The sequence below is a fragment of the Staurois parvus genome, unplaced genomic scaffold, assembly GCF_062004578.1.
Source record: "Staurois parvus isolate SC_StPar_1 unplaced genomic scaffold, SC_StPar_1.0 ptg000097l, whole genome shotgun sequence".
NCBI lineage: Eukaryota > Metazoa > Chordata > Amphibia > Anura > Ranidae > Staurois > Staurois parvus.
In genome coordinates, this window is record NW_028317893.1 from 2,629,713 (window position 1) to 2,657,018 (window position 27,306).

Below are 27,306 nucleotides of genomic sequence, written 5' to 3' on the forward strand. Positions count from 1 at the left end.
GCTGGCTGCGATCACATGTCATGATTCATGACTCATGAATGCATTATGGGTCAGCGCGCCTTGTCTGCGCGCCTTCCCAGAGATCCCCGCCCCATCTTCTCTGTCCATTTTCTCCTGTCGCCACACATGTCGCCGCCATTTTTGGGAAAATTCGATTCGTGCATCCGAAGTTTGCTAATCTTCGGATTCGTCGCGAATAGAATTTTTCCAAATCTTCGGAACGAATTCCACTTCGTCATGTTCGATTCGCTCATCTCTATTCTCTGCACACATGTTCCACCATTGTATCTCCCTGCACACATGTTCCACCACTGTACTCTCTCTGCACACATGTTCCACCACTGTACCTCCCTGCACACATGTTCCACCATTGTACATTCTCTGCACACATGTTCCACCATTGTATCTCCCTGCACACATGTTCCACCACTGTACTCTCTCTGCACACATGTTCCACCACTGTACCTCCCTGCACATGTTCCACCACTGTGCTCTCTCTGCACACATGTTCCACCACTGTACCTCCCTGCACAAATGTTCCACCACTGTACATTCTCTGCACACATGTTCCACCATTGTATCTCCCTGCACACATGTTCCACCACTTTACTCTCTCTGCACACATGTTCCACCACTGTACCTCTTTGCACACATGTTCCACCATTGTACTCTCTCTGCACACATGTTCCACCACTGTACCTCCCTGCACACATGTTCCACCATTGTACATTCTCTGCACACATGTTCCACCATTGTATCTCCCTGCACACATGCTCCACCACTGTACTCTCTCTGCACACATGTTCCACCACTGTACCTCCCTGCACATGTTCCACCACTGTGCTCTCTCTGCACACATGTTCCACCACTGTACCTCCCTGCACAAATGTTCCACCATTGTACATTCTCTGCACACATGTTCCACCATTGTATCTCCCTGCACACATGTTCCACCACTTTACTCTCTCTCCACACATGTTCCACCACTGTACCTCTTTGCACACATGTTCCACCATTGTACTCTCTCTGCACACATGTTCCACCACTGTACCTCCCTGCACATGTTCCACCACTGTACCTCTTGGCACACGTTCCACCACTGTACTCTCTCTGCACACATGTTCCACCACTGTACCTCCCTGCACACGTTCCACCACTGTACTCTCTCTGCACACATGTTCCACAACTGTACCTCCCTGCACACGTTCCACCGCTGTACTCTCTCTGCACACATGTTCCACCGCTGTACTCTCTCTGCACACATGTTCCACTGCTGTACCTCCCTGCACACATGTTCCACCACTGTACTCTCTCGGCACACGTTCCACCGCTGTACCTCCCTGCACACGTTCCACCCTCTGTACTCTCTCGGCACACATGTTCCACCACTGTACTCTCTCGGCACACATGTTCCACCGCTGTACTCCCTCGGCACACATGTTCCACCGCTGTACTCCCTCGGCACACATGTTCCACCGCTGTACTCTCCCTGCACACATGTTCCACCGCTGTACTCTCCCTGCACACATGTTCCACCGCTGTACTCTCTCGGCACACGTTCCACCGCTGTACTCTCCCTGCGCACATGTTCCACTGCTGTATTCTCCCTGCACGCGTTCCACCGCTGTACTCTCTCGGCACACATTTTCCACCGCTGTACTCTCCCTGCACACATGTTCCATCGCTGTACTCTCCCTGCACACATGTTCCACCGCTGTACTCTGCCTGCACACATGTTCCATCGCTGTACTCTCTCGGTACACATGTTCCATCGCTGTACTCTCTCGGTACACATGTTCCATCGCTGTACTCTCTCGGTACACATGTTCCATCGCTGTACTTTCTTGGTACACATGTTCCATCGCTGTACTCTCCCTGCACACATTCCACCACTGTACCTACCTGCATACGGTTTTTGGTAGCGACATGGCTCTTTCAAACGACGGTATGGCGTGCACTGGTGACATCATCGATGCTTCTACAGTATATTTACAGTCCCTACAGGTAAGTCCTATTAAAGGCTTACCTGTAGGTAAAAGATACAAAATTGGGTTTACTTCCACTTTAAGCTTGTATATACCCTGAAAGATCCAGTTCTATTGTAAAATAAGTCTGCAGTATTTATTTTACGTTCATTTATCTCAGTTTGTGTTTAAACCAACATGAGGCAGGGGAATAGATATCAGAATTTCGAGATACGGACAGATAAAGATCAATGGTGTCTCTTATAAATCATAACAAATAATATCCCCTAAGGAGGGTCATGTGTTCGCAGCGATTGCTCGAAGCTCGGAGGCTCTAGACTTGCACATCCTGTTAGAGTCCTTGTGAGTAGAGCAGTGTGTGTTCGGCACTCGTGCATTGATGTCTGCCTGCCTCTAGTGGCTCGGGCTGTCGGCTTGTATTTTCCTGGCAGTGATGCTCCTGTGTGCGAGGCTTCGGGCCGGGGTGACACACTCGGTGAGTGCGGGGATGGAGGGACGTGTGTGCGGGGTAAAGGCTCCTGGTCTCCCTGTGATCGCGGCAAGGACACCGGCTGCTACTGCGACCTTCAGTGTTGTGCGGCCCGCATAGTCTAGTGATCGGGTCACACTACCCCCTGAGTGTCCTCTGCACTGCTCCGCCAATCACTAGAGCAGAGGGGGGTGTTTGTGTAGAAATGAGGATTGGTGGCACTGTGCCTGTCCAGTCTGTCAGCTCTGGTGTCCCCAGGTAAAGGCTGGCTGCACCTTCTGGGGCTTATTCACACCACCTCGCTGAGCTGCATTTCTTTCTATAGATGAACACAGGCTCTGCACAGATTATAGTTGTTTACTACTGGGGATGAGCTCAGCTATGTCCTGATCCCAACCCGCTAGAGCTATCCCTCCAGGAAGCCCTCACTACGCACCACCAATCCTATGCGGCTGAGGCACCCTGAGAGGCCATGTATATGTGCAGCTGTGGGGAATGCCTCAAATGCTTATGATTGGCAGTGTGCATTGATGGCTTCATGGCGGGATAGCGAGGGCTGGTTTGGACCAGAATCAGGACATACACTATATTGCCCAAAGTATAGGCCTCCATTTACACACACATGAATATTAACGGCATCCCAGTCTTAGTCTGTAGGGTTCAATATTGAGTTGGCCAACCCTTTGCAGCTATAACAGCTTCAACTCTTCTGGGAAGGCTGTCCTCAAGGTTTAGGAGGGTGTCTATGAGAATGTTTGACCATTCCTCCAGAAGAGCATTTGTGAAGTCAGACACTGATGTCGGACAAGAAGGCCTGGCTCACAGTCTCTGCTCTAATTCATCCCAAAGGTGTTCTATTGGGTTGAGGTCAGGACTCTGTCCAGGCCAGTCAAGTTCCTCCATCCCAAACTCACTCATCCATGTCTTTATGGACCTTGCTTTATTATCTGGTGTGCAGTCATGTTGGAACAGAAAGGGGCCATCCCGAAAGTGTTCCCGCAAAGTTGGGAGCATAAAATTGTCCAAAATGTCTTGGTCTGCTGATGCCTTAAGAGTTCCCTTCACTGGAACTAGGGGGCCAAGCCCAACCCCTGAAAAACAACCCCAACACCATAATGCTCCCTCCACCAAACTTAACACTTGGCACAATGTAGTCAGGCAAATACTATTCTGGCAACCGCGAAACCCAGACATGTCCATCAGATTGCCAGATAGAGAAGCGTGATTCGTCACTCCAGAGAACACTTCTCCACTGCTCTAGAGTCCAGTGGCAGCATTCTTTACACCACTGCTTTGCATTGCACTTGGTGATGTAAGGCTTGGATGCAGCTGCTCGGCCATGGAAACCCATTCCATGAAGCTCTCTACGCACTGTTGTGCTAATCTGAAGGCCACACCAAGTTTGGAGGTCTGTAGCTTTTGACTCCGCAAATAGTTGTCACACTGTGCGCTTCAGCATGTGCTGACCCCGCTCTGTCATTTTACGTGGCTGAGTTGCTGTTGTTCCCAGTTGCTTCCACTTTGTTATAATACCACTAACAGTTGACTGTGGAATATATAGCAGGAATGAAATTTCATGGATGGACTTATTGCACAGGTGGCAACCTATCACGATACCACGCTTGAATTCACTGAGCTCCTGAGAGCAACCCATTCTTTCACAAATGTTTGTAGAAGCAGTCTGCATGCCCAGGTGCTTGATTTTATACACCTGTGGCCATGGAGATGATTGAACACCTGAAGCCAATGATTTGGAGGGGTGTCACAATACTTTTGGCAATGCAGTGTACCTCAGTTCATCCCTGTTTACTATGTACCCTGCTCACACCATACACTACATACTATGGTCAGTAGTATCTTTATGACCACTGACGGGTAACGTGAATAATATTTATTATCTTGTTACCATGGAACCTGAAAGTGGAAGGGATATATTAGACAGCAAGTGAACATTTTGTCCCTGAAGTTGATGTCAGGCGAACATATGGATTTGAGGGACTTTGACAAGGGCCAAATTGTAATGGCTAGACGACTGGGTCAGAACATCTTCAAAACTGCAGCACTTGTGATTCTCAGTTTGCAGTGGTCCGGACCAATCAAAAGTGGTCCAAGGAAAGAAAACTGGCAACAGGGTCATGGGCAGCCAAAGCTCATTGATTCATGCGGGGAGCAAAAGCTGGCCTGTATAGTCCTATCCAATAGAAGAGCTACTGTAGCTCAAATTTCTGAAGAAGCTGGTTCCAATAGAGCGATATCTGAACATACAATGCATTGAAGTTTGTGTATGGGGCTGCATAGCTGCAGACCGCTCAGGGTGCCCCGTGTCCACAGCCAAAAGTGCCTACAATATGCATGTGAGCATCAGAACTGGATCACAGAGCAATGGAAAAGGTGGTGTGGTCTGATGAATTCAAAAATGGTTTCAAGAACACAACAAGGAGTGTGAGGTGTTGACTTAGGCTCCAAATTCTCCAGATCTCAGTCCAATTAAGTATCTGTGGGTTGTGTCGGAAAAACAAGTCTTAAATAGAAACTAAATCTCCCATCTTTTTCAGCTAAGGAAGCTGCCACCTTAGCCTATGCTTCATTTGCAACAGCTATGGTGCTGCACATATGTTATGACACCAGCCATTTGATTTTTTTTGACAGTTTGGTTGAGAGCACATGCAAATGTGACAGTATTACTGGCATGCCTTTAATGTAAGTGTTTTTGAAATAAAGTGGTTGTAAACCTGAGGCATGAAATATGAACAAAGCATATTCCTCAAAAATGTGTACTTGTCTCAGTCCAGAGCACTAAGGGGGTTACTCACTAAAACTGGAGAGTGCAAAATCTGGTGCAGCTTTTTATAGAAACCAATCAGTTTCCAGAATTTTTGCCAAAGCTTAATTGAACAAGCTGACGTTAGAAGCTGATTGGCTACCATGCAGAGCTAGACCAGTTTTAGTAAATTTCCCCTTAAGTGTCATTTCTGTCTCCTGTCCTGTTACTCTGCTATCTACATTAGTCACTTCTGACAAGTTTTCCTGACACCAAGAGAAACATATTGACACGGCAGGGCACAGCCTGTGATTAACAGCCTCAGCTCTGTTCTTGTGTGATGTATGAACGTGGGCGTGTCCTTTCCCTCCAATCAACTCTAATTGACTGTAGGCAAGACACACTTGTCTTTGTACTCCTCACCTGGTTGCCACCACACATGCTTGATACCACCAGAATCAAATCAGTTTATCTTAGTCTCATCAGACCACAGGACATGGTTCCAGTAATCCATGTCCTTAGTCTGCTTGTCTTCAGAACTGTTTGCGGGCTTTCTTGTGCATCATCTTTAACCATTAGCCGCCTGGCCAATGGCTGTTTGGCGGCTTCAAATGTGTCCCTGCATTCCGGGTGCACGCCATTTGGCGTGCTCCCGCACATGCGCCGTTTGCGCTAATGCAGAGTGGCGCAGCAGTGCGATCTGTCACCGGCCGTGCACCTCGGACACGGCCGATGACAGATCCGAGTACTGGCTCCCGTTGCTGGTACCATGTGACCTGCTGTGACCAATCACAGCAGGTCACATGACAGTTGTATACAATGGATGGCTTCATTCATGATGCCATCCATTGTATACTAGTGCCTAGCTGTGAATGGTCACAGCTAATCACATGCACATGTCATGTGATTAGCTGTGACCAAATCACAGCTAAGCACAAAAAAAAAAAAAGCCCAAACCAAGTCCTGAGTACATATGCATGCTTATACTTTTCAGAGGTCCGATATTGTTTATGTACAATCCTTGTTTTATTGATTGCATGCAATATTCTAATTTTCTGAGATTGTGGATTTGGGGTTTTCATGAGCTGTAAGCCATAATCATCACAATTATGACAAATCACGGCTTGAAATATCTTGCTTTGCATGTAATGAGTCTATCTCATATATTAGTTTCACCTTTTAAGTTGCATTACTGAAATAAATGAAATTTTGCACGATATTCTAATTTTTCGAGTTTCACCTGTATTAAAAGGAACACTTTGAAAACACATCAGATTAGGATATCTATACTGATATGGACTGGGTAATGTTAGGAACGTAAGGATGCCCCATCGTTGGATTTTTCAGGTGTCTTTGAATTCAGTCCTCTGTAGGTTGATAATTTTTCATTTCCATTAAAGTGAAAAGATGATGCAGCAGGTTAGTCCATTTTGCTGAAATTTCATTGCAGCAACTCAAAATGGTGCTCAGTAGTTTTCGTGGCCCCCATGTGCTGGTATGCATGCCTGACAATGTCAGGGCATGCTCTTAATGAGACAGATGGTCTCCTGGGGTATTTCCTCCAAGATCTGGATCAGGGCATCAATGAGCTCCTGGACAGTCTGTGGTGCAACCTGGTGGCACCGGATGGACTGAAACATGATATCGTAGAGGTGTTCTATTGGATTTAGGTCAGGCGAGCGTGGGGGCCATTCAATGGTATCAATTCCTTAATCCTCCAGGAACTGCCTGCATACTTTCAGCACATGAGGCCGGGCATTGTCGTGCACCAGGAGGAACCCAGGACTCACAGCACTAGCATAGGGTCTGACAATGGGTCCAAGGATTTCATCCTAATTCCTAATGGCAGTCAGGGTGCTGTTGTCTAGCCTGTAGAGGTCTGTGCGTCCCTCCATGGATATGCCTCCCCAGTCCATCACTGACCCACCACCAAAACGGTCATGCTGAATAATGTTACAGGCAGCATAACGTTCTCCGTGGCTTCTCCAGACCCTTTCATGTCTGTCACGTGCTCAGGGTGAACTTGCTCTCATCTGTGAAAAACACGGCGCCAGTGGCGCACCTGCCAATTCTGGTGTTAAATGGCAAATGCCAGTCGAGCTCTATCGTGCCGAGCAGTGAGCATAGGGTCCACTAGAGGATGTCAGGCCCTCAAGCCACTCTCATGAAGTCTGTTTCTGATTGTTTGGTCAGACATTGACACCAATGGCGTGCTGGAGGTTATTTTGTGGGCTCTGGCAGTGCTTGCCCTGTTCCTCCTTGCATAAAGGAGCAGATACTGGTCCTGCTGATGGTTTAAGGACCATCTACGGCCCTGTCCAGCTCTCTTAGCGTAACTGCCTGTCTCATTGAATCTCCTCCATGCTCTTGAGACTGTACTGGGAGACACAGCAAACCTTCTGGCAATGGCACATATTGATGTTCCATCCTGGAGGAGTTGGACTGCCTGTGCAACCTCTGTAGGGTCCAGGTATTGCCTCATGCTACCAGCAGTGAGGCTGACCCTAGCCAAATGCAAAACTAATGAAAAACAGAAAAGATGTGTAGGGGAAAAAAATGTCATTGGCCTACACCTGTAAAACCATTGCTGTTTTGGGGGTTGTCTCATTGTTGCCCATCTAATGCACCTGTTGTTAATTTCATTAACACCAAAGCAGCTGAAACTGATTGACAGCCCCCTCTGCTACTTAACTGACCAGATTAATATCCCAGGAGTTTAATTGACTTGGTGCTATACTCTGATTAAAAAGCGTTCTTTAATTTTTATGAGCAGTGTATAATTTTTATTTTTTTTTTTTAGGTCAGACGATATCTGCATAATACAGCAAGATGCACTAGTGCAGGAGGAGCTTCTTTTGTGGTGAGTTTGTTTTCTTTTTCACAAGATGTCTATTTCAAATAGTGTTCAAAATCCTGTGGCTAGTTGACTGTCTCCTGCCAGACCTGCTAATCCAGTGAAAATCCGTTGAAATACACTCATTCGAGTCACCATGGCAAGAAGGCTTGTTGCCTTTGTACTACCCACCTACCTATCTCTTCTGCTCTAGTTACTTTTAATTTTCCAAAATAGAGATTTAATTGAGACACTTTTACATTTAAAAATCATGATTTTATTAACACTTCTTAAAAGCCAAGTTTAGTCTAGTAAAATTCAAGATCTATAACACTGTTAAAAACTATCTTGTGTAAACACAAGAAATGAAGAAAAGATTGGAATGGGAGGTGCACAGAAGTCTTGTCTTATTGGTCATTTAAGCAATTTAAAGGAAAAGTGGGGGATGATTATCAAGAAGATTAGAGAAACTGTTGCAAATCAGGCTGCCTCCAGTACAGAAAAGTCACTGCCACAGGTTTATAGATCTGCATGTTTGTATTCCTGGGCAGTCAAGTGTGACATCTTCAATAATGAAGATGAAACAGATTTTCACTCTAAACAGGTGCATAATTAAAGAGGAACTTCACTCCAAGTAATGGAGATAAACAAATGCAGATATGTTGAAAGTCCAGCCTGGGTGGAAAACATTGCTTCCCAAATAGATGCAGTGGACTGAGTGAGTGAGCGAGCATTGCCCCCAAGACAGGGATACTGTTAATCATAGGATTATCAGGTTAAAAAAAGACAAAAGCCTGAAAAATGAAAAGAAATATGACACCTCATATAAGGACTGGTCTAACTTTGCTTTAAAATATCTGCATACATTTGCATCCAGCTGATCTTTTCACATGTGCTTCTAAAAACCGGAAAAGTCAATATTTTTTAAATTTCAAATGGTTTTTATTAAAAATGTTTACAACAATAACAGGTAGTACAAGCAAATAGTGTACCATCAAACATATAAACATAAGGCACTAGAAACAACAAATTGTACCAACTGACGGTGTAAGAAAAAATGCTTAGTACCACTAAGACGAGAGTTGGTGATTTTCGCCTCATCAATATATAAAACAAAACAATACAGAACAGAGGAAAGAGAAAGCAAACAAAAAATTAGAGAGGGTCAGGATAGGAGACATTAAGACACAGATATATATTGAATCCACAGGTTCTATATGCTATCAAATTTCTTTGAAGTATTTTGCAGAATACATGTGAGCTTGTCATTGACCATAATCCAGTTTAATTTCTTTTTAACATAATCAAGTGGAATAGCTGATTGCTTCCAATGTCTAGCTCTGGTGATTCTCGCTGCCAGAAACATGTAAGAGTATGTGCCGAAAACCCATCGCAGAAGCAGAAGGATGCATCCTGGCAATCCGTGTGGGAACCAAATACCAGTTCAACAAAGTTTTATAATTTGCTTCAATTAGGGTAGTATTGATAGAAATTTTTGACAGTGCAAAAGCAATCTCTTGCCAATAAATATAAATAATTGACAGCTAGATCACTTTCCCAGTGCTCCATATAAGGAAGTTTAGAAAGCGGATTAGTGAGGAGAGCATATATTACGGAGATACGGCCCTTTGGAGAAGCCCTATTCTAGCAAGGAAGTTCAAAGGCAGTAAGCAAAGGCAATGCATCCAATAAAGCAAGCTTCAAGCAGAGAAATGAGATAATCTGGTTATATCTGAAAATTTCAGAGGCAGGCATATGCAATTTATCCTTAAAATATTGTATAGAATATACGCAAGAACTGTTAAAATAATCTCCTATCCGCAACAAGCCTTTAAAAGGGGCCGACTTCAATCCAGGCACAAATTCAGGATTACAAAAAAACGGAGCTACAGGTGTATGTGGACATACCAATGATTTACGATGGCGAACCCTATCCCAAACTGCCAAAGAAAACGACAGAGTGGGGCACAGTATAGGGGGCGTAAGGGATTAGGAAGCCAAAGCAACGCCCCAACAGCAAGAGGGTGACAGGAGAGAGCTTCAATAGAGACCCAAAGGGGAATATTTCCCCCAGTGGTGGTGTAAGCCAATTGGGCAATTTGTGCAGTCTGGAGGTACGCGTGGAGATTAGGGAGGCCAATACACCCCCCCCCCCCCCCCGAGGTCTGGGAGCATACAATGTCTTCTGATTCATCCAAGGCCATTTATTATTCCAAATAAGACGAAAGACCGCAGCTTGTAAATGCTGTAATTCTCTTCTCGGAATCAACACCAGTAAAGTCCGGAAATAATATAACAATCTGGGTAAAAATGTAATTTTGATAGAATTGACTGTGCCAAACCATGATAAAGAATATTCCGCCCAACGGCTAAGATCGTCTTTAAGCGTTTTAAAGAGGGTAGGGTAGTTTTACCTGATCTAGCGTCTCGATTGAAGCGATAAGATGTATCCCTAAATAGGGTAACAACTTATTTGCCCATTGAAAATCATATGAAGCGCGAAGTTGTTCTTCAAGCATGGATAAGGAAACATTAAGTGCTGTTGTTTTCTGGGAGTTGAGAGCCCAGAAAGAACGGAAAATTGACTTAATAGTGACAAATTAGGGATAGTTATCATAGGGGAAGTAATATACATAAGAACATCATCGGCGAACAAGGCACATTTATGTTCTTGTCTGCAATGAACACCATGAATTTGGGGATGGGAGCTAATGGCCATAGCCAGAGGCTCAATTGCCAGCGCAAATAGGAGTGGGGACAACGGACAGCCCTGTCTAGTACCTCTTCGGATCGGAAACACAGATTTGTAGCCTTTAACTGAGCTGAGGGATTATTATATAACGAGCGCAGCCAAACCAAAACCAACGGGCCGAATCCAAAGGCCTTCAAGGTAGTAAACAAATATTTCCACGTCAGACTATCAAAAGCCTTCTAGAGGTCCAGAGGAAGAAGCAAGAGTGCCCGAGAAAGGGGAGCGTCCGAATTAGAATGGACAGCTGAGATCAAAGTAAAAGATCTGCAAATCTGATCTAATGTTTGGCGATCCAATTTGAACCCCGACTGGTCTTTATGAATATAATGTGCCAGAAAGGAATTAAGACGTACGGCTAAAAGTTTTAATATCTTTAAATCACAATTAATTAAGGAAATGGGGCGATAATTGTGAACATCAGAAGAATCTTTATTGGGTTTGGGAATAACACTAATATGCCCTATTTTCATCTAACGGAACCCCTCCTCCCTCCCTCAAGGAATTGAAGTATAGTGCCATATGTGGAAGAAGATGAGCAGAGAAGGTTTTATAGTGCGCATTAGGAAGGCCATTGGGGCCTGGGGACTTATGGGACGTTAATAGTTGAACGTTTTGGAGCTCCTCAGAAGTAATAGGCTGTTCCATTAACTCTCTATGGGTGTCAGTGAGGGAGAGAATAGGCAAAGACGCTAGAAAAGATTGAATAGAAGAAGGTTCTACTGGCCGAGGTGGGCCGTACAGGGAAGCATAAAAATTCTGAAATTCCCCAAAGATCTTCTGAGGATCTTGAGTAATAGTACCCCCCTTTAGCCGGAGTTTGGGAAATGCTGAATGAGTGAATTTGGGGGTAAGCGTATGCGCTAGAAGGGAACCTGGTCTGGACCGCCACGTAAAAAAATGTATGGTTCATCCAGCGTATTTGTTTTTTCGCTTTCGTGGTCAGGCAGAGATTAAGTTCCAACCAAGCTTGCTCCACTTTAGATAAGAGATCCGAGGTCAGGGTAAGTTTATGTTTGGCAACTAGTGATTCATATTCTTTAGATTTGGCATAGATCAATTCCTCGTGAGACTTTTTAATTCTAGAGGATAGCTGGATAAAGAAACCTCTAAAAGAGGTTTTGTGGGTCGCCCAGTTAATGGATGGATTTGTATCCTCCGCCTTATTAATTGCAAAGTAGGTCTTGAGGTGGTCGCCCACTGCTAGGCAACATGATTCTTCACTCAGTAAGGACTCATTCAATCGCCAATGTGGTTTAACCACTCTAACCTTCAAATCCGAGAGCGTCAAAATTACAGGATCGTGGTCCGACCAAGGCGTCGACATAATTTTAGCTGAACAAAGCTTGGCTATAATTTCCAAGGGGAGAAAAACATGATCTATATGAGAATGATTATGGACCCTAGAGAAATGAGAGTAGTCTCTAGAGGTGGGATTGGTCTCCCACCACGCATCAATTAGATCATAGTGACGTAACAGCTGCGCAAAATCACGGCTCTGTTTAGAAGGCTATTTAAGTTTAGTTGCATGAGACTTGTCAAGTACATGATCCAAGGCTAGATTAGTGTCCCCCGCCAAAATCACATCGCCCTCCAGTTCTTTACACAAAGACTGAAAAAGGGAACGGAAGAAGGCCACTTGATTCGTATTAGGGGCTTAGTAAATAAGAAAAGAAACCATATTGCCCTCCATATGACCCTTGACCAGAAGATAACGTCCTTCCCTATCCCTTAAAACTTTAGTTTCCGTAAATGACAGCCGTTTGAAAAAGCAAAGCACCACACCTCTCCTTTTTTTCAGAGGCGTTGGCATAAAAACAAACCAGAAAATTCATATAAATATATCTGGGATTAAAAGAAGGGGCAAAATGTGTTTTCTGTAAAGCCACAGTGTCGGTTCCCATAGATTTATATCGAGAAAATATTTGAAGTCACTTAGAGAGGGAGCCCAATCCCTGAACATTATGGGAAAGTAAATGTATCATAGCAGCACATTGTTTTGAAGTAGACATGGAAAACAGTATATCTATCATCAGACAATCCCACCCATCCGTAAGAACATTGATAATCCAAAGACCATTCAAAATTTCTGAGTTGGCCCTCAAACAGAAAAAATTAGAAAAGTAAGAAAAGAGAGAGGAACCAAAGATGCCAAGGCCAAGAAACGGCCCACATCTAATCACAGGCTAAACAGTAGTATGTAACGGACGATAACAAAATGTTGATATCCCAGACACTAGGTCAAGGACCGAAAGAGTCTCCACAAAGACAAACAATGGGGAGAGTCTTCTAAATAGGGAGAGCGTACAGATGTCTCCCGGCACCCCAGGGTTCACATGAAACATAGTCAGGTCCATAAATATTGGGACATCGATACAATTCTAACGTTTTTGGCTCTATACACCACCACAATGGATTTGAAATGAAACGAACAAGATGTGCTTTAACTGCAGACTGTCAGCTTTAATTTGAGGGTATTTACATCCAAATCAGGTGAACGGTGTAGGAATTACAACAGTTTGCATATGTGCCTCCCACTTATTAAGGGACCAAAAGTAATGGGACAATTGGCTTCTCAGCTGTTCTATGGCCGGGTGTGTGTTAATCCCTCATTATCCCAATTACAATGAGCAGATAAAAGGTCCAGAGTTCATTTCAAGTGTGCTATTTGCATTTGGAATGTTTTGCTGTCAACTCTCAAGATGAGATCCAAAGAGCTGTCACTATCAGTGAAGCAAGCCATCATTAGGCTGAAAAAACAAAACAAACCCATCAGAGAGATAGCAAAAACATTAGGCGTGGCCAAAACAACTGTTTGAAACATTCTTAAAAAGAAGGAACGCAGCGGTGAGCTCAGCAACACCAAAAGTCCCAGAAGACCACGGAAAACAACTGTGGTGGAAGACGAAGAATTCTTTCCATGGTGAAGAAAACACCCTTTACAACAGTTGGCCAGATCAAGAACACTCTCCAGGAGGTAGGTGTATGTGTGTCAAAGTCAACAATCAAGAGGAGACTTCACCAGAGTGAATACAGAGGGTTCACCACACGATGTAAACCATTGGTGAGCCTCAAAAACAGGAAGGCCAGATTAGAGTTTGCCAAACGACATCTAAAAAAGCCTTCACAGTTCTGGAACAACATCCTACGGACAGATGAGACCAATATCAACTTGTACCAGAGTGATGGGAAGAGAAGAGTATGGAGAAGGAAAGGAATTGCTCATGATCCTAAGCATACCACCTCATCAGTGAAGCATGGTGGTGGTAGTGTCATGGCGTGGGCATGTATGGCTGCCAATGGAACTGGTTCTCTTGTATTTATTGATGATGTGACTGCTGACAAAAGCAGCAGGATGAATTCTGAAGTGTTTCGGGCAATATTCTCTGCTCATATTCAGCCAAATGCTTCAGAACTCATTGGACGCCGCTTCACAGTGCAGATGGACAATGACCCAAAGCATACTGCAAAAGCAACCAAAGAGTTTTTTAAAGGAAAGAAGTGGAATGCTATCCAATGGCCAAGTCAATCACCTGACCTGAATCCGATTGAGCATGCATTTCACTTGCTGAAGACAAAACTGAAGGGAAAATGCCCCAAGAACAAGCAGGAACTGAAGACAGTTGCAGTAGAGGCCTGGCAGAGCATCACCAGGGATGAAACCCAGCGTCTGGTGATGTCTATGCGTTCCAGACTTCAGGCTGTAATTGACTGCAAAGGATTTGCAACCAAGTATTAAAAAGTGAAAGTTTGATTTATGATTATTATTCTGTCCCATTACTTTTGGTCTCTTAACAAGTGGGAGGCACATATGCAAACTGTTGTAATTCCTACACCATTCACCTGATTTGGATGTAAACACCCTCAAATTAAAGCTGACAGTCTGCAGTTAAAGCACATCTTTTTCATTTCATTTCAAATCCATTGTGGTGGTGTATAGAGCCAAAAATGTTAGAATTGTGTCGATGTCCCAATATTTATGGACCTGACTGTAGATGAAACAAAGCCACCATATTATTTTACCAAAAAAAGTAATAATCAAGACCGTAAGGCGGTATACATGTACAGAGGTCAATGCCCCAACTTGGAGCCACAGAGAGGCCCACATAAAACAGCGATGAGCACGGAATCTCCGGAATAGTGCTGAGGAGCAGGAGGGAGGGCAGGAGAAGCCACTGAGCCATCTTGGGTGGAATTCTGGCTACCAGTTTGACTAATAAAAATATCTGCCATATCTCTATCCAGCTGGGAAGAAGCCTGGGAATTACGGCCTAATGATAGGCCTGCAGCCTGGGACGGAGCCAGGAGATACAGGGGGGTCACTCTCGTGTTCATAGGATCCTGAGGGATGTCCAGCCTGATGAGCAGGAGAGGGAGGAACTGTCTCCTGTGATCGCAGCTGCGACCCCTCTGCAGCCGAAGAGGGCCTGGAGCTGGCGCCGGGTGCCATCTTGTTGCCCTTGCCCGCCCCCTTCATTGCTGTGCGGGATCCACCCGCGGACTTTCCGGATGGTCTGGTGGGCATTGTTGGATCCCCCACCATCTCCTCTAACGGGGCAGACGTGTTCCGGGGCTGCAGGTGAGCGGTGGCTGCCAATATCCCCCCTTGAGTGTCGGGGGGAATCATCCGCTCTAGTCGCCCCCTGCATGCTGTCTCCTCAATATATTTTTAAAGGTAAAAGTATGATGTATTGCACAGTTTGGGATTATTATCACAGTGTTTACTTTTAACCTAGGTTCATAGTAGAATGCTGTGTGGGAAACTCGTGATCTGTGCGCATTTCCTGTACAGCATTCAGATTGCACTAATAGTCAATATATAAGTAAGTGGTGTGATGAACAAATATAAATCCATCCAAATAAATATTGAAGTGACAAAAAAAAGGCAATGTGGGTAAACAATTTGTGCAGTGGCACTACAAGACGCTGCAGTATCATGTTCAATTCCAAGCAGGTGCTGTGAAATCCAGTGTAACAGTCCACCACCACTGTGCACTCACCAGAAAGCTACTGGTATAGTAGCAATGATATTGATCCCTCAAATAGAGACTCGGAATCTTTGACCAAAACGACTTCTAAGGAAGAAAGCTCACCACAGGAGCCCAGAAATCGATATATAGTGTAGTACTTTGTTTAAAATAGATTCAAAAACAAAAATTGGTGCACTCATGGCTTTGGTGCGACGTGCAAAGGCGAATGCAAGTGTCGGTTTGTAAACAGAGATTGCACCATGCATGTGAGGTATCGCTGTGAATGTCAGTTCGAGGGCAGTAATTCTAGCACTAGACCTGTGTAAATATAAAGTGGTGACCTGTTAAGGCTTTTAAATCGTCACCTATGGATACTAAAAAATGTACGTAGTTTGCCATTGCATGGGTATGTGCAAATTTTAAAGCATGTTATGTTTGGTATCTACTCGGCATAACAATCTTTTATTTTGTCGTACAATTTGCAATAAGTTGTGGTTTTTGTGCATTAAAATTTAGCAAGTATTTTTACCACAAAATTTGCCTTTGAAATGCACAAATACTGTGTGACATAAAAAATTTCAACACCCACCATTTTATTCTCTAGGGCCTCTGCTTTAAAAAAAAAAAAATTGTTTGGGGGTTCAAAGTAATTTTTTCTAGCAAACCATAGTTTTTAGATTCTCTAACTTTCACACAAACATATAATATACACGTATTGGGATTTTTTTTTTTCACCAAAGACGTGTAACGGAATACATTTTGACCAAAATGGTGTGACTAAATTTTAGTTTATTGGATATTTTTTATAACAAAGTAGAAAATATGGTCTTGTTTGTGTTTTTTTGTTTTTTTTTGTTTTTTTTAATTTTTAGTTTCGTAGTTTTTTAGTTTATCACACAAACAAAAACACCTAATGGTGATCAAATACCACCAAAAGAAAGCTCTATTTGTGTGGGAAAAAAAGGACAAATTTCGTTTGGGCATGGCGTTGCATGACCACGCAATTACCAGTTAAAATAGCTCTGGTCTGGCCTGGTCATGAAGGGGGGTAAATCTTCTGGAACTGAAGTGGAGAAACAAAAAGACTGAAAATTTTGAGGGGAAAAAAAAAGCATTTTTCTTTGTTTTGGGTTATAAAATTTTGCAAAAAAAAATTATTCTTCATAAATTTAGGCCAAAATGTATTTTTTTTTGTGAAAATAACAGGACAGTTGTAGAGTTAACAAACTATGGTATATCTGAAAATCTATCAATCCTGATGTACTGAAGGCCTGTCTCATTTCTTGAGGCCCAAAAATGCCAGGACAGTACAAATATCCCCCAAATGATCCCTTTTTGGAAAGTGGACAGTACAAGGTAATTTAGTAGGAGGCATGGCGAGTTTTTTGTCAGAATTTCTTAGAAAATAGTGAAATAAATAAAAAAATCAGGTTTTTTTGTGGTGGTTTTTTTTTTTTTTTTTTTTTTAACCACACTGTGACCAGAGCAATATGTTTAACATAGTAACATTTGTACTACTCTGAGGAAGTGATCTGGATTTTCTGTGTTGTGGTGTTTTTTTGTTTTGTTTACACATTTACGATTGTGTATAGCAGTGAATTTCACTGCTGTACCATGTGATCACTGTGACCAATCACAGCTAGCAACACAATTGTACACAGTGAATAGCATGAATCAGTCATTCACTGTTTACAATTGTCATGTGATCTGCTGTGATTGGTCACAGCGATCACATGGTATTGGCAATGGGCCGCTATAATAATCTGTCATATAAATCCTATGACAGATCGTGCTGTAGCACAGCTGCGCGCAATAGGCCTACCAGGAGGCTGTTAAACTGAGAAAATGTACTGTTTCTGGATAATATAGGTTCTTTGCATGATAGAACCTTACCTTGCATTTTTGGATAGCATGGTGAACTGTGTTCACAAAGTAATCTTTGATAGCATTCCTGAGCCCATGCAGTGATGTCCATCACAGAAACCCTGCTTCCAGCTACATTAAAGCGGAGTTCGACTCAAAAGCGGAAGCTCCACTTATTTGCCTCCTGCTCCCCTCCACTGCCATATTTGGCACCTTTTGGGGGGGAGGGGGAAGTGGACACCTGTTTTTGACAGGTAACCACTCCCACTTCTGGCTCAGTTTGCCGCGGCTAAGTGCGCCAGACGTTCGCCCCCCGTCATCCCTCCCGCTGTCTCCTGGGAACTTTCACAGGTCCTATTAGACTGCCGGACCAATTAGGAGGCACAGCGTGACTGGTGCATGCGCAGTAGGCACCTGGCTGTGAACCCTCAAGCTGTCACAGCCTGGTGCCCGCAGTTGACATGCCGGCGCAATTGACATGGAGGAGAGAAGGGGAGAAGGGACAGCTCTGGTGAGAACATCGCTGGACTCCGGGACAGGTGTGTGTTTTCTTAAAAGTCAGCAGCTACAGTTTTTGTAGTTGCTGACTTTTAAGAAACACAAAAATGCCTGGAACTCCGCTTTAACAACCTCATCTACAGATGTCACCAATTCGTCCTTGCTACTCTTCCCAAGTCATCTTGCTATTTAGCTCCCTTGTTACCTCATCCCATGCTCTCCTCCAGAACCTCTCCCATCTTCTAGAACTCCTACCCCCATTATGTCTGGTCAGCTGCTACCCTGTGCACCTTTAGGCAATCGTTGAAAATGTATTCAGGGAAGCCTACCCCACCTCCATCAGCTCATCTGTATTGAACTGTGTTGTAATTGTACAGTCCCCCTTTATATTGTAAACTGTTGGCGCTATGTAAATTCTGTATAGTAATAATATAATATACATACAATAAAGCTTCTGAAATGTGTTTCAGCTAAAATTTTGTCCATGTATGTGACAGACCCATATACCCTGCTTTAAGGCATTCACAAGTTTTGATTTGGTTTATTCTAATTTACTTTGTGTGCATTTCTTCAAGAAAGTCACCGCAGTGTGACACCAATCGATTTTCCTGTCTTGGGCCCAGGCACATGAAGTACAGACCAAAGGAGGCCCACCTCTTCTTGCTACACTTGAGCCTGCAAGAGTGAAATGCAATAGTGTGGAGCTGTCTGTAGATGGGGGAACTCTGGGCTGGCAGAATAAATTCCACTACGCATGCCATCATCAGTGTGTGACTTCGTGTTTGGAAAGTTTCTTTGTGTATTGTCACATGTACACTGCTCAAAGAAATTAAAGGAACACATAAGATCTCAATGGGGAAAAAATATAATGTTGGATATCTATACTAATATGGACTGGGTAATATGTTTTGGAAATAAAAATTATCAACCTACAGAGGACTGAATTCAAAGACACTCCAAAATCAAAGTGAAAAATTGATGCAGCAGGCTAGTTCATTTTGCTGAAATTCATTGCAGCAACTTAGAATGGTAGTTAGTAGTTTGAATGGCCCCCACATGCTTGTATGCATGCCTGACAATGTCGGGGCATGCTCCTATAAGGATTACGGATGGTGTCCCGGGGTATTTCCTCCCAGATCTGGACCAGGGCATCACTGAGCTCCTGCACAGTCTGAGGTACAACCTGGCGGCGTCAGAAGGACCCAAACATGATATCCCAGAGGTGTTCTATTGGATTTAGGTCAGGCGAGAGTGGGGGCCATTCAATTCCTTCATCCTCCAGGAACTGCCTGCGTACTCTTACCACATGAAGCCGGGCATTGTCATACACCAGGAGAAACTCAGGAGCCATTGCACCAGCATAGGGTTTGACAGTGGGTCCAAGGATTTCATCCCGATACCTAATGGCAATCAGGGTGCCATTGTCTAGCAAGTAGAGGTCTGTGCATCCCTCCATGGATATGCCTCCCCAGACCATCACTGACCCACCACCAAAACGTTCATCCTGAATGATGTTACGCAGCATAATGTTCTCCACGGCTTCTCCAGACCCTTTCACGTCTGTCACGTGCTTAGGCTGAACATGCTCTCATCTGTGAAAAGCACAGGGCGCCAGTGGCCAATTCTGGTTTTCAGTGGCAAATGCCAATCAAGCTCTATGGTGCCAGGCAGTGAGCACAGGACCCACTACAGGATGTTGGGCCCTCAGGCCACCCTCATGAAGTCTGTTTCTGATTGTTTGGTCAGAGACATTTTCACCAGTTGCCTGCTGAAGGTAATTTGTTAGGGCTCTGGCCATGCTCATCCTGTTCCTCCTTGCACAACCGGTCCTGCTGATAGGTTAAGGACCTTCTACAGCCTCCAGCTCTCCTAGAGTAACTACCTGTCTCCTGGAATCTGCTCCATGCTTTTGAGACTGTGCTGGGAGACACCGCAAACCTTCTGGCAATGGCACTTATTGATATGCCATCCTGGAGGAGTTGGACTGCCTGTGCAACCTCTGTAGGGTCCAGGTATCGCCTCAGGCTACCAGTAGTGACACTGACCCTAGCCAAATGCAAAACTAGTGAAAAACAGAAAAGATGAGTAGGGATAAAATGTCAGTGGCCTCTGCCTGTAAAGGCATTCCTGTTTTGGGGGTCATCTCATTGTTGCTTATCTAGTGCACCTGTTAATTTAATTAAAACCAAAGCAGCTGAAACCGTCTAACAACCCCTCTACTACTTTACTGACCAGATCAATATCCCAGCAGTTTAATTAACTTGATGCTATACTCTGATTAAAAAGTGTCCCTTTAATTTTTTTGAGCAGTATATTTCCATTTTCTACCATTTCCATCAATAAAGCCCTACAGTACGCACTGGCCCATTAAAAAATGGACATGGATTTTTTTTTTTTTTTTTTTTTTTTTTTTTTTTTAGTCACACAGATGTGTAACTATTGCCTTTAAAAACCATAGATGACCAGTGCACGTGTGTTGAAATGTATATGTGTGAATGAGGCCTTAAAGAGTAACTCCACTTTAATGGAGAAAAAGCAGGTTGATCTATGTACAGTGCAAGGATTTTTAACAGACTTGGTTGCAGATTGCTACCTTTTTGTTATGCTGAAGAAATACCTGTCTGTATGTGTCCATGTGAAAGTGAATCTATATGGGAGTGACTTTATCAATCAGCTGCTGCACCTGAAGGGCTCCAATGAGGAGAGTGGCAGGGTCTGCAACCCTTTTAGATGTGATTTCCTTTTGTGAGTATCTCACCAAAAATTACATGTTTGTTGCAGGGGATAACACAAATCTGACTTGTATCTTAGTGCAGACTTCTTGGAAAATCAGAAAGGCAATAACACAAGCAGGAAATGGCATTTTCAGGGTGCGTTCTGTACACCATCTGTGTATAAAATGCCTTCAGGTTGGTATATTGCATTGCATTTTACAGAAAATGACAGTGCTGCAGATTGAAAAGGAAAGGTAATTTTTAATAACATTTAATTACAAAATGACTTGAGTTGCAATTGTATATGCTATATATTTTTTCCCCCAGAAAATTGAGGTTACCCTTTAACAGAGAAGTATTGCTAAAGTTTGGCTATCCTTCCTTTCTGGATCACAGAAGTGCCACTTGCTCTCCTGTGACCCCGAATCAGTCGACAGCGGGCTAAAGCACGCTATTGGCTGATGTCACAGAGGCACGATACCGAAGGCACCATTGGAAGTGTAAAAACCCTAGGGGCATTTGTTTGCATCAGAACCCCTTCTCTCTTCATACAAATCTTTGTGAATGCAAAAGTAGCTGAAGCTGGTCAACAGTACCTGCAGTGAATTCTGAATGAGCTCAAGAAACATCTCAAACTGAAGTCAAAAGCATGCTGCATTTGTTCATATAGACACTGACCAACACAGGACCTAAGGCAGGCAGACACAGTGACCGACTTGGGATATAGGGAGGGAAGATCTTACAAAGGAATCTCCAAAGAGATCTAAAATAGGCAGTGGACGAATATAACCCACTTTAGTTCACCTAATAGGCAGTGGACGAATATAATCCAATTTAGTTCACCTAAATCTAAAATATCACTTCTTAGTCTACTGACCCCTTTTAGGCAAATATTGTGTGTGTGTGTGTGTGTGTGTGTGTGTGTGTGTGTGTGTGTGTGTTTAAATTAGAAACCGTGATGTTTACATATGTAAAGCATTCCCTTTTCTTCTCAACTTTGTGGTATATGTGATATGCCTGTGCTAGATTAACGGTCATTTAAGTATACATTTTTATCATATTCAAAAAAAATTAAACCTTTCAGTATAAAGAGGAAAGCGCACAGTAGTTTTCGTGGCAAGTTGTGGATATATATGTAATTCTGTATCCGGCTTCTGATGTTTTCATTTGTGTTTCTGCAGCACAGAGATACCCCTGAGAACAACCCAGATACACCCTTTGACTTCACTCCAGAAAATTACAAGGTACATTGTGTTTGCTAACAGGAGACATTTCTGTTATATAACAGAACAGGCTCTGCCTTTTATATAACACCATTAGTGGCTGCAGAGCCTGCATCTAAATTTGCTTTGCTTTTCATTGCAAGCATCTACAACACTGATGAGATTTATGTTTTAACACACTTTTTTTTCTTTTAAAAGAGAATAGAAGCAATAGTTGGCAACTACCCAGAAGGTCACAAAGCTGCAGCTGTAATTCCAGTGCTGGATTTGGCACAACGACAAAATGGATGGTTGCCTATCTCTGCTATGAACAAGGTAAAATCATTTAATACTGTGTCCCTACAGGGAATCTTATATAATTCTCAGTTCATCTTTCATACCTCACCACCTTGATTGGTTCTAGCTGCAATCAAAGACAGTAAATGTAGGTAGTACTAGACTGCCCCCTCTCCTCCCCTCACCTTTGGTACTCCTCAGTGTGTTAACAAAATATACTCTTTAACCGCTTCCACGCTGCCGTATAGCAGATATAATGCTACACGGCGGAACTTGTGCACAAAATCACGTGTATATACACAACACCCATTGTATTTCACAAGCATTCCTGAACAAGGGGGTTTGTATTTCACAAGAGAGCCATAAAAACCTTTGGCAGAGCTATATTAAGGAGGAGGATAGAGGTGCTGCTGCCCATGGATGATCCAGAGGGTTGACCAGGGATGACCAGGTTGTGCATACCCTTAAGAGGATCCAGCTGACCAATTGCGATACTTGTGTTCTCAAATGCGTGATATTATTGCGCATCTGGTGAGTGCGCAATTCTTCTATTACCAGACACATCACCTTATGAGTGGAGATAGGAAGTGGATCACCATACCCTGAGATCTCTATTGGATCTTCACTTTTCCTTTTTGGACTTTGTCACTTTATTAGCACTATTAGCCACCTTTAGTGGTAGGTATTACATGTATATTATTTATCATTCACTTTGTCACTTTATGGACTTATAAATGTCATTTTTTTTATCACTTTACAAGCACTATTATCACTTTACAGTTAATTTTGGTATAGTGATATAATCATTTATTTATTCATTTCAGCTTATGATTGAATTTGCAGTCTGTTGGATTTATTGCACTATATTTTATGATTTTGATCTCAGCGCTGCACCTATTTTATACATTACTGATTTTGGAAGGTTTTTTTGGTACCTTTTTGGTGTCACAGCAGCTTGCCTGTAGCGCTCACTTTATCTTCTGTGCTCTTATCCAGAACAGCAATAGGGGGGAAATCGTCCGAGTTTTCTAGTTAGTAGTTCTGGTGATACCCTGTGATTCCCACGCTTTGGAGGGATTTTGTCTCACTTCCTGTTTTGGCTATGGAGCAGAAAGTGAAGGGAAATTCCCTCTATGGGACACAGATGGGGAAAAAAAACTGGCAGGGATTATAAACTTTCCTTACTCTGTCCAAAATGAAGAAACAACATTTGCACTTTAACCACTTACCTTCCCGAGGATTTACCCCCCTTCCTGACCACGCCATTTTTTGCATTACAGCTCTGCGTTGCTTTACCTGACAATTGCGCGATCATGCAGCGCTGCACCCAAATTAAATTTACGTCCTTTTTTTTTTTCCCCACGAATTGAGCTTTCTTTCAGTGGTAGTTGATTGCCTGTGTGTTTTTTTTTTTTATTTTTTGGGCTATAAAAAAAAAAAAGAAAAGACCGACAATTTTGAGAAAAGAACAACATTTTAGACTTTTAACTATTAAAAATGTCCAGTAAAAAATTTATAAAAATTAAATCTATGCCAAAATGTATTCTGCGACATGGCTTTGCGGAAAAAAAAAAATCCCAATATGTGTAAATAAATTGGTTTATGTGAAAGTTATAGCGTTTACAAATGGTACTGGTATTTTTTTTTTTATACTAGTAATGGCAGGGATCAGTGACTTTTAGCAGGACTGTGATGGACATTCTGACACTGGGGAGTACTGACTTGGTGTCACTGACATCCCTAGTGACACCAATACAGTGATGAGTGCTAATAAAAAGAACTGACACTGTACTAATGGCACTGGGCAGGAAGAGGTTAATATGAGGGGCGATCAAAGGGTTAACTATATGTAGGGAGTGTATTTACTAGGGGGTGGGGTGGGGGTATGCTTCACTGTAAGCAGACTGCTCTGCATGGCTGTGCTGTGCACAGCTATCCAGAGCAGTGTGCCCAAGCCGACAGAGACAGCCTTCCTCCCTGTCGGAGATGCTCAATAATTACTGGGCGACGGCGGGTAATTACCGGCCGGGACCCGGTGATTGACGGCTGCGAATGGCAGCGCAGGTAGGGCGCGGGCCCCCTACCTGGAAATGCAAAATCACGTGTATATATACGTGACTTTGCGCACCCCTGCTGCCCTGTAGCAGTATATCTGCTATAGGGCAACAGGGAAGTAGTTAAAGAACAAAGTGTTAATTTGTAATCTTTGATGATTGAGTTATAGGGCCACACTCAGGAGTAGGACATTAGGCACAAAAGCATAGCCCAAAGGTAGTCCCTGGTAGTGATTACCCCCAACCCCATCAACTAGAGGTAACTTAGTCACAGCAGTACATATAGCAACAACTATTCACAGACCTCACAGTCAGAGGGGTGGTTACTGTGTCTTTCAATGAATTCAGAGAAAAGTATTCATGGTGAGTCCAAAAAATTGTATTTTTATCTTCCGTTCATTGAAAGACCCAGCAGAAATCTTCTATCTCTTAGGCATTGGGACATCCCAGAGCAATGGCTTCCAAGGGTTGGCAAAAACTTAACTACCTAAATATGATTAGTACAAAGCCATTTGTGAGACTTGCAAGCTGCCAATAGGATATGGAACCTCCATAGGATAGGCCCACTGACTGACTGAGAAATGCACAAAAGCCAGTTTCCACAGGATAGACAGCCCCAATGACCTGAAAAGAAAGAAATTGTAAATTATAAAAACTGCATTCTATTTTATTTGTTTTGCTTATGTATTGCAAAATGCACTCGTGCAAACAGCAATTATCATGTTTTTGAATGCATATTTGCATTCTTTCAAGTTCTGATAAGAAATTAGCCTGCCTATGTTACGCCTCTTCTTACCATAAAAGCACATTTAATGGAGAGAGAGAGAGAGAGAGAGAGAGAGAGAGAGAGAGAGAGAGAGAGAGAGAGAGAGAGAGAGAGAGAGAGAGAGAGAGAGAGAGAGAGAGAGAGAATATATAAAAACTTCAATTATGCCGAATAATTTGAAACAACTAATCAATATGAGGATAGGGATTTCCAGAACAAGTGAGTAATGTTATATGACGTTTCATTTTTTATGCTTTACCTTTTCTGTTTTTTCAGGTAGCTGAAGTCCTGCAGATGCCTGCTATGCGAGTGTATGAAGTGGCCACATTTTATACTATGTTTAACAGAAAACCAGTAGGAAAGTACCATATTCAGATTTGTACAACAACACCTTGCATGCTTAGAGATTCTGATTCGATATTGGAAGCCATCAAGAAGAAGCTTGGTAAGTCATATATATTTTTATGTTATAAAAGTTATTTGAACCTGAAGAAGTGGGGTTGAATACCCATGAAACATGTAATTATTGTATTGTTTCACCGAAGTGGACCCTTAGTACCCATCTGGAAGCCTAATTGTTGAATGGAGGGGAATACATATTGACTAACTATATAAAAAAAAAAACTATAAAAAAAAATTAAAAAATATATATATATATTTCCATCTGTTTCACTGTGTCCATATTATTTAACCACTTGGCGCCGGGTGATAGCCATATGATGGCTTCAATGCGGCTGGCCAGTTCTGGGAGGGCATCATATGACGTCCTCCCGTGATTGCGCCCCTGGCGGAGCGCATCGGAAATTGAAAGTGATGGCTGTGTCCCTAGGACGCAGCGCATCACGAAGAGGGGGGTGAAGGGCTAATTGAAGAGGCTGTTTACATTTGTGATCGCTCTGTCCAATGATGAGCGATCACAAATGTAAACACAGAAGGGTCATGACTGTGTGTTTTCTCTCTCCTTTCCTCACACCAATACCGAATGTAAGGAAAGGAGAGAGAATCTGTTTCCAAACAGAGTGTACTCATCAGTGCACATCTGTGCATATCCGTGCCCATCTATGCATATCGGTGCCCATTAGTGAAGGCTCAACAGTGTCCACCTGTGCTGCCTTATCAGTGCTGCTTTATCACTGCAGCTTATTGGTGCACATCAGTGCTCATCAGTTACCATCTGTGCCAATTATTTGTACACATCAGTGCCACCCTATCAGTGGATCCTCAATAGCACCCATCAATGACCGTTTCAGTGCAACCTCATCATTGCCCATTAGTGCAACCTCATCACTTCACATCAGCACCCATCAGTGTATCCCGATCAGCGCATCCCCAGCAGTGCATCCCCGTCAGCACCCAGCAGTGCAGCCACATCTGTCCCAGTATGTCTAAAAAAATTATTTTCCTGTGAGGAGGCCTACCAAATCCTAACCATGACAGACGAAAGCAGCAGGGAGCTCTCTGAGTCTGATTCAGGTTTGGATTACGAGCCCGTTTTAAACAGTGGGTCTCCTACAGAATTGGAGGAGGGAAGTGTGCCCACCAAAGTGAAGGCATTCTGATAAGGAGCAGGCTACCACAAGTAGCGTAGTGGCATCCATTAGTAGTCCAGTGACTTCCACCAGAAATGGAGAACCTCAAGAAAGGCCAGGTACTAGTAGGGTGTCACCTGAGCCCCAAAGGGTTAGGACCCATGCCGCTCTTCCATATGCCTTTCAAAACCCACTATGACTTTCCCCTAACTCTGGAGCAGCTAACATCCCCCCTTTTACTGCCCAGCCAGGAGTCCAGGTGAACACAGAAAATTTTGCCCCCATTGATTTTTTTTTTTTTTTTTTTAATTTAATTTTTACTGATTACTTGCTAAATTCAGTTGTGGACCAGTGCAACCTCTGTGCCCAACAATTCATAGCCACGAACCCAGATTCAAGTTATGCTCATTCCTATGAATGGAAGCAGTTAACAGTGGAGAAATTTCTCCCTTCCTTTAGATTGTAAGCGCCATGAGCAGGGCCCTCATATTCCTTCTGTACTGAAATGTATTGTAATTGTACTGTCTTCCTCATATTGTAAAGCGCTGTGCAAATTGTTGGCACTATATAAATCCTGTATAATAATAATTTAGAACCTTTTTGGGCCGCACATTTA

The 27,306-nt window shown here is 43.2% G+C and overlaps 1 protein-coding gene across 1 annotated transcript in view; it reads left to right on the forward strand.

The window, feature by feature from the left end:
- The first annotated feature begins 2,305 nt into the window (after nucleotides 1–2,305).
- NDUFV2 (NADH:ubiquinone oxidoreductase core subunit V2) overlaps nucleotides 2,306–27,306 on the forward strand; it is a 49,683-nt gene continuing 24,682 nt past the window's right edge. Inside the window, exons 1-5 of the mRNA XM_089670993.1 lie at nucleotides 2,306–2,460; nucleotides 8,016–8,075; nucleotides 22,024–22,086; nucleotides 22,264–22,380; nucleotides 25,438–25,606. Coding sequence (XP_089527119.1) covers nucleotides 2,419–2,460; nucleotides 8,016–8,075; nucleotides 22,024–22,086; nucleotides 22,264–22,380; nucleotides 25,438–25,606 — 451 coding nt within the window. The 5' untranslated portion in view covers nucleotides 2,306–2,418. The remainder of the gene's footprint in view (nucleotides 2,461–8,015; nucleotides 8,076–22,023; nucleotides 22,087–22,263; nucleotides 22,381–25,437; nucleotides 25,607–27,306) is intronic.